Below are 8837 nucleotides of genomic sequence, written 5' to 3'. Positions count from 1 at the left end.
TATATATATATATATATATATCTCGTGATGTCGTATTCACGCATTTGAATAGAAAAGAATTACTTGCTTAAAGTCTTTGTTTGCGTATCGCAAATACGACATGTGTTTAAATGCGTCAATCAGTTGTGTTTCATGCGCGACGTTCTTTCGTGAATCTAACTACAATGTTGCTCGTCGAGCCTATCTGAAACACCAGATTTCCTACTTCGAGTTCGGTCATGCATCGTTGCCCGGAAACGGATCTGCTTGTATACAGATACACGCGTAAATAAAAGGAGGGCGCGTTCGAACGCAGCGTAAAAACACTAATTATTCGCTCGTGGCTCGGACGAATGAGAGTCAGTTCGCCGAGGAAATGAATGCTACCATTTTTCCTCATTTTTAACACTACTTAAACACCAGTTGCAAAACGTCAAATTGAATGCATTTAAGGAACGAATATATATTAGTATTATTTTAAAATTTTAATAAAAATAAAATATATACAAATTTTGTATCTAAAACATTGTTCTAATTTTTGTAGTTTCTTTATAGCGACAAATTTAATGGTATATGAGGTAATAAAGTGTATAAAAATAACTGTTTTTTTTTTTAACGTAGTGTTAAATTAGAAAATTAAATGAATAGGTAAAAAGAAATATTATTTGAAATAGATGTATATTATAACGCGCAAAATTGAGAATATAAGTAGCTTGGGATCGATCTTTTGTTTTTATGCTTTTCAGTATCTCTTAACAATAATATTGTTGCTGCTCGGTGAGTGCACCGTGTGCATCATCGCTGTTTTTTGGCCTCATATACTAGGGATCGACGTAAGACCGGCACGTTTGATACGCGCTTTGCAACGCAGTTATGCCGTACCTGGACGCGAACAATTTACGGCTGCGCTCGATCTTGCACAAACAACGGTAAGTTTGTCATCTATCGAATTTAAAAGTAAAGATATAATGTTAACATAAGATTCTCTATTGTATTATTTTTATATTAAATATTCAGGAGCATTAAATCGTTTACGGCAGTATTCAAAAGTTTCCAGACAGATTACTATAAAATGAAGACTTTGATAAGAAAGTAAAAGTCTATTAAAGTTACATATTTTATTACTAAGTTTTATATTATGCAAAAAGAATCCTTTGTTTGGTTTTCATAAAAATTGAAAAGTAAATAGAAAGAAGAGAGAAAGAGATATCTATAACACTTGTTACTTGGCTAATATATGTATTTAATTTCTATTATTGAAATCAAAAGAGAAATCGTGCGTCGTTGTTATTCTGACCATTTACAGTTCGCTTGTTGTGGCATAAACGGAAGCAGCAATTATGGGACGTCGTGGTGGCGACTGCAGGAAGTCGGCCGCAGAGAATTAGTGGTGCCTCTCAGTTGCTGCACCCTGAATAACGCCAATGAGACGGGCTCTTTTCTCAACCCCGAACCTGCCAATCTCACTCTCTGCCAGGCTCTGAACCCTGCCGAACATCAATACGCCCGACACACTATAGTATGCACGATAATGAGGAAGTTATTACCCCCTCCCCTCCCCCTGTCATGTCGTGCTATGCGCGCAGACACGAGCGAGACGAACTTTTTGAATCTGATTCACAAAGGATAAATACGGAGGTCTATATAAGACTGCGTTCGGAAACTTCACTTGAGTGCCCTATGGCGCATCTCATTCTATCTCTATTGTTAGACGTTAAACAAGGATAAAATGACACTCTGGTGAAGTTTCCGAATGTAGCTTAAAACGGGAACAAATATGTCTCTGTACACTCTTAAATCTATAGTGTCAAATTTAACTAAACGTTAGTCGCCACTGCTCCTACTCGATCATATCATTACTTTTTACCAAAACGATAGTTAAATTTGACTCTATATCGTGTCAATTTGATACTATATAGTATTAAATTGACATTGTATTTATAATTGGCAACCTAAAATGACTATAATTATAGTTGTTATAACCATAAAATAGTTGAAATTACCATAAAAATAGTTCAAGTGACTATAATTAATATAACTATAAATTTATAGTCACTTGAACCATTTTTATGGTAATTTCAACTATTTTATGGTTATAACAACTATAATTATAGTCATTTTAGGTTGCCAATTATACATTTGTTGCTGGAACTATATATATAGTTACTGTTATTATTATTATTATAGCAGTAATAATCATAATTATAGTAATATATAATTATAGTTACAAATACCAAACATTTTTCTCTCTGTGTTGTTTTAGTATAAAATAACGATATGATCGAGTAGGAGCAGTGGCGACTAACATTAAGTTAAATTTGACATTATAGATTTAACAGTGTAGAATATTGACACGTTATTCAAATGCGACATTCACATGAAGCTTTATGACGCTATTCTCGCTCCACGAAAATGGAAATCCGTTTGAAAGTTTAGTACAGTCAAACGCATCACCCATATGCGAACATAAACGCGATGTTGCAGCGAAATAATATTTGAGAAAAACTATCGATTTGCCTCTGCGTCCGTAACTTCAAATTCGGTGTTCCGATTTTTCGCGCTTTGTTCGAAAGTTTACGATAAAACCGGCATGACCTCGTATACGAATATATCATACTAGGAAAAAGAGTCGTGTGATTAATGGCTTTTGTCTCGATGAAGACCTCTATATAACAAGGCTACGAGAGAATTCATCAGAATGCGGGCAGCCAGCAATGATATTACGTTGTTATGATTCTAGTTTTGTGATAATATTTTGCTACACATTAACGTATTTTTACCGGGCGTTTTATGCAATAAACTAAACATAATTATTTTTTAATGCAGAGTTTACATTAAGTAAGTTTTCGATCAACGATCGATCCCAGCACAATCGATATAAGCCTGAAGCATAGCAACTTTGACACTAAATTCAATTTTCACCGGATTTAGAATTCACTCGAAGAGAAAATTACCGAATATCAGATCTGTAGAAAAAGTGTTAAGCTCTAATAACTTCACACATTAAAACTGTATGCCTTTCTAAACACGAGCGAATTTGTTATCAATTAATAACATTCGAGTAACAATTAAGGACAAGCTGACAGGTTTCCGATATTCAATAATCAATATAATGTTTAATAAAAATTTGATTGTTATGTGTATTATTTGTTTGTTTTATATTTAGGGATGCCTTGAACATATCGAGAAATGGACGCAGGATCAGACCCTGATCTTGCTGGCCATCGTATTAGTCGTCATGTTCGTCGAAGTCATGACGCTCCTCAGCATACTTCTCGCATGCTCCCGTGACAATAGGAGAAGTAAATCGCAAGCGTCGACTTTCACCTCCACGCAGACTTTAAGCCCATTCAGCGAAAATGATCACGACTTTAGTAAGCAATTCTTTTAAACTACAATTTTTTCGGTCGTACTATTTCGAAAATATCTTTTAGCGAATTCTAGACGCATACTAGTGTGCACTCAATGCACTGGCGATGCATTTTAAATCCGTTGTATAAATTGACGTAAAGATGTGTGTTTAATATATCAATAAAAATGGATTAAATCTTCAATACACTTTATTGTGCTGTCAGATAAAATACATATTTTATAATAATAAGAATTATATAGATCTTCTCAATATTTAACAAATTCAAGAATAGAGTATAACGGGAAGTAAAAATCAACGCAGTACTTAGTGCACAGTTATAATAATTGAATACAATTTAACAAATAGATAGTCTTACGTTTAAATTAAATCCGACTACGGATTTAACTTCCCATTATACTCTATTCTCGAATTTGTTACATATTTTATAATTCGAATTCTTTGCATTTTTCATTTTTACACTCTGATTAAATCGGTGTAATTAAATTGCTTTAATATGCATTAGTGCACACTAGTCGAATCGAATTCGCTATTTGAGTATACTTAACTTTATTATGATGAAAATAAAAATCAGAGCATAAATCGAATGTAATGGGAAAGTAATAGAAACGTAAATGAAACTTCTAAGAGGCGAAAATTGAAACATCAGAATGTAAAAGAAGTGTAAATGCTTCTTTTATACTTCATTGTTCCAATTTTCGCCTTCTAGAAATTTCGTTTACACTTCTGTTACTCTCCTGTTACATCCGATTTATGCTGCGATTTTTATTTTCATCAGGGACATTGAAAAGAATATCCTTATCAAACTTTAGTTATTCTCGAAATTATTATTCGCTATTTTATCAAGGTTCAAATATGTCTGAATACAGGTATAGGCATCGAGAACAGAATGCATACAGCCGGAACGATGTTCGGTGCCAAATCATGAAGATGGCTGGAGGGCAGCGAAGGACTGACAACAGTTGACGTCAAGGACGCGAACAAGCGAGAAACGTGCGACGATACTAAATATAATGGATTAGCAACGAGCGGAAAGAGCATAATTGAAGAATGGCGCAATCCTCCGAAATACTCCGAAGATTTGCTGCGAAGCGATCAGAAGTACGAGGAACGAGCGATCGACGTTGTAATCGACAATCGTCCTCCGTCGAATCTTCCTAAGAGACACCCGCAATACGCGTCGCTGTCAAAGATCGCAGGCAATGACACGAATAAAAATAACAACGATGATGAATTGATTAAGATTAAAAGACCACAAGGTGGTGGCACAGTTAGAAGCATCCCTATTAAAGATTATCAGGCGTCGATCGCGCATAACATCGGTACCTTAAGGCGATCCGTGGCACCTCAGTCGCAATTCGAGTCTCTAGTATCTGAACCTGAGAAGAGCGTTTACATGCCGTTAAGGAAAAGAATTCCTCTAACTAACAACTTGCATCACCGGTCCGCATCGCAGACTATGTGCATCGCCGCGCAAATCCTGAAAGCCGATAACGTTCGAAAGAAATCTTGCTGCTTCTGCGACAATCAGCACAATTCGCGCGGCTTCTGTTGCGCTAATGCTGATACAAGCAAGCACGTTGAAGACATTCGATACTTTAATGAGACGGAGGATCGACGATCTCAGGATGGTTCCGATATAGATGAATATTTCCACAAGAGCTCACACGGAAAATTCTCGAACGATCACCGGGTTTCAAGAAGCACGCGCGAATCTTCGGTAACGTTAATGGCGACCGATACGAAGAATGAGAAAGCGAAAGCAGAAGAGGAAGCGAGAACGTTGCAGTTAGCAGAAGGTCATGTTGGTCAGAAAATATCGGTTTATGAACAAAATACTCGACGTAGCTTGCGCGGTGCTAATCCCAGATATCGATCGCCCTTTGAGATAAAAGGATACCGTACTATTGGTGTACCGTTGGTGGGTATGCACAATGCTTGCGGTTTACCCGTCGTGGCTTCCTGGCACGATCACGAACTTCTGGATTCTCTGCGGATCACTCGTAAGCTCGCAAAAACCGCGGGATCCATTTACAAGAGCCCTCGCATCCCGAAGGTGCGACAACGAACGCAATCGAGACGAAAGGTGCTACAACCGGATCGCGGAATAATTCATCCGAGGGACATCGATCGTGGCTTTCAAAGATCAACGGTCAAATCAGTGGGGTATTTGGACGCTATTAATGGCAGCGGCAGGTCCAGAAAGAAACATCGTCGCTCGTCGTTTACCATGACAAAGGTGGGATCGCTGTCCTCGAAAAATTCCTTTAAAAGGATGCCTAGAAGATATGGAATTAAAGCGAGTTCACTGGTGGATACCTTCGGTAGAAAATCAATTAAAGGAGGAAACGCGAAACGGACGACTCTGTACGCAAAAGATGACGGGGAGGAACCGGTACAAGTTCTCAAAAGCTTATGCTTGAATCCTTTGGCGCGTGCCAATCCAGAAACACACATGATGTGGTGAAGACGCTCGTGAAGAAATTAATGTATTTGCTTGTCTGTTCTTACCGATTAATGCATTTATATTTAATTATTATGTTATATATATTTAATTATTATTAAGCAATATTATTAAGCCATTTGAGATAAAGCTTAAGTACCAATTGTGCGAACATAAAATATTGTTCGTTTAACTATTTAATTTTAATTTAAACACAGAAAGAATAACAAAATATAAACAAGCTTTTCCTTTATTGGTATTTCTATTAATTATCTCTTATCTCTTTGAATTCTCGTATATTAATGTATAACGAATAAATTAATTACATCGTGTGATTTAATTATATGTAAATACGTGTATCTGATATGTTATTGAATTTTCTATTTCAAGTTTTATAATAAACGGAATCCTTTGCTGCCCTCATTAAAGTTTATTTTATCATATTGTATTTGTTATGAGAGATATTTGTATTTTTTTAAATACTATTTTTCTGAATTTTTGTTACGTGATTTTTACTGTTAAAGTTAAATAGATATACGTTATTATCAAAATATAAGCGATTTGAAACACAATAAAAATTTATTATAATTAATGTTAAATTTAATACCTTATGATAAGCAAAATTAATTTGGAATATAAGAAGCAGAGTATTTAGCACCAATTTATGCAAACACATAGACTTGCTACAGTACACTATTATTATATAGAGCCTTTATTATATAGAGACTTTATTATATAGAGCCAGAAAGAAATCTGAGAGAAGACATGAGGGTCTTTTTCCTGTATTTTATTATATAGAGCTAGAAAGAAATCTGAGAGAAGACATGAGAGCCTTTTTCCTGTAACCGCAATATGCCTCCGCGCACTACTGCCTTCTGAAGAAGTGGATATCAACTACACAACAATACTATTCATTTTTTTTGCGGTGTTCCTGATGGAGATGGCTCCTTATGCCTACAAATCGATTGCCTATCTATATTATCATTTGCCTACATCACTTTTGCCGACAGTTTGTTTTTAAACCCGTATTTCTCTCTCTCTCTCTCTCTCTCTCTATCTACATTATTTCATAAATGTGTAATAAATTGCGAATATAATATGTTAATAGCTGCGTTCAGCAGAGAAAGCAGCTTTGCAAATGTTGTAAAATTCTTCAATGTGATTAATTCTTGTTTTATTCCTTACGGATTAAATGTATAAATTAATGATATTAAAGAATTTTACAACAGTTGCAAAATTACTTTCTTTGCTGAACGCAGCAGCCAATTTTTATTATCTTTTGTTTTTATGTGATGTTATAAATTTTATAGTGCATGCACAGTAAATTCCATAAGAAGAGGCATCCAGGATTAAATTTATCCTAATCTGTTCTAACTTATCCATTTTAAGGTAACGGATGTATGGAATGCTATACATATACTCTTATAGGTATATTTTTATTAAATTGATGCATATATGCATGTAAATATGTAGTATATTAATAAAATTACCACACATCCGTTATCTCAATAGAAACATTAATTCATCACTCACCAACTCGATACGCAACAGCGGAATCACATCTGTAACGTCGCTACGATGATTCTGTAACAAAAAGAATATAAAATACAAATTAAAACAAAGCAGAAAAAAACAATATTTTAAAAAATATTTGCTGAACGTAAAGTTCCCTTGAAAATAATCACATAATTTTCAACGTATATATATATAATTTTCAAAATATATAATTTTTATAAGCATCGAATTTTTTAATTCACCGTTCAGTTAGATATTTATAAAATTTCGAAATAATTTGAAAATAATCCTTTTTTCTAATTTTTTTTTTATCATTTTTTATTTAAAAATAATTCTTTTTTTCTAATTATCATTTTTAAGTCATCGTAAAATAAAGTGAATAAATAGAAAAAAGATATTGATTTTACATAAGCAAAAAATGATATTTACCGCAAGATTGCTCCGCTGGTGCCCGATGCCTCTGCCAGACCTCCTTCTCCTCTCAGAATCGAGTTGACATCCTCTCGCACAGGACACTCGCGTAAAACACTCGCGGATAATACACTATAATCGTAGACTAATTATTTATGAAAGTCTTTCGCACGACACTGCGGTATTTTACGTTTACACCCATGATCTATGATTTCCATTTCGATTGGTGGAATCAACACCACATGTCGACGAGTACACGCGAAACACACGATGACTGCCGAACAAGAATCAAGCCCCACACGAAAGAAGACGAAATCGATCCATCACCTCTGATTTACGCAAAATCACGTTTAAAATTGGCTCAGGCATACGCCTTAACACTAGTTCTAATAAGACACAAGTGGTGCTGTATCACAAGCGATTCGAAGAGGCTGGTAGACGTGACAAGCGTCTCTGATAAAAGAAAAGTTGATACCCATTGCCGAGTCTAACAATCTAGACGATCCAGGAAATGGGATCCAATCCCTCGTTACGAGCTAGGTCTTGAAAAGAACCTACTAAGAGCTAGGCTCTGACCAAGTCAGATTAAACGTGATTCAACCGGTAGATAAACGCAGAGAAACGAGCGCCCTGACCAGAGTTATACAACTCCTTTTTGGATGACCACCAGCGAAGTTCTGTAACTCGTTGTGCAATCGTTATAAACTCATAACAACTGTATAACGAGTAACAGAATATACACAGAGACAAATCCGAGTCAATCGATCGCTTCTTATCGCTAAGGGCCGAACCGTTTGCCGACGGACAGAGCGTGTCCTCAATTAGGCAACAGTAGTTGCTAAACCGCGCGAACACAGCACTGCGAAGTGCGTGACATTACGCGGCCGGCCTCATCTCGTGCCCAGAGCACTTGGCGTGAGAGCGTTGCATCAGTGACCATCACCTGCATTAAGCAGCAACGTCTCAAAGAGAGTTCCGCTTTCCTGTCGAAACATCGAAAATATGATTTCATCGTCGAACTAGAATTTCATCGAATGGGTTTTGTCAAAAGTCCATTAGTCCGATAACTTTAACGGTACTCCCGAAGCAAACGCGACGAACCGGCTGCAGTTCGTTCAC

The 8837-nt window shown here is 36.0% G+C and overlaps 1 protein-coding gene across 1 annotated transcript in view; it reads left to right on the top strand.

The window, feature by feature from the left end:
* The window catches only part of LOC108723981 (uncharacterized), a 7697-nt gene extending 1881 nt beyond the window's left edge, over positions 1–5816 (top strand). Inside the window, exons 3-6 of the mRNA XM_018450057.1 lie at positions 726–908; positions 1286–1498; positions 3146–3357; positions 4280–5816. Of these exons, the coding sequence (XP_018305559.1) occupies positions 726–908; positions 1286–1498; positions 3146–3357; positions 4280–5816 (2145 nt within the window). The remainder of the gene's footprint in view (positions 1–725; positions 909–1285; positions 1499–3145; positions 3358–4279) is intronic.
* The last annotated feature ends 3021 nt before the right edge of the window (positions 5817–8837 follow it).

The sequence above is a fragment of the Mycetomoellerius zeteki genome, unplaced genomic scaffold, assembly GCF_001594055.1.
Source record: "Mycetomoellerius zeteki isolate Tzet28-1 unplaced genomic scaffold, Tzet1.0 scaffold264, whole genome shotgun sequence".
Lineage (NCBI taxonomy): Eukaryota > Metazoa > Arthropoda > Insecta > Hymenoptera > Formicidae > Mycetomoellerius > Mycetomoellerius zeteki.
The sequence above is the reverse complement of the archived record's forward strand: the minus strand, read 5'-3'. Positions and strand labels throughout refer to the sequence as shown.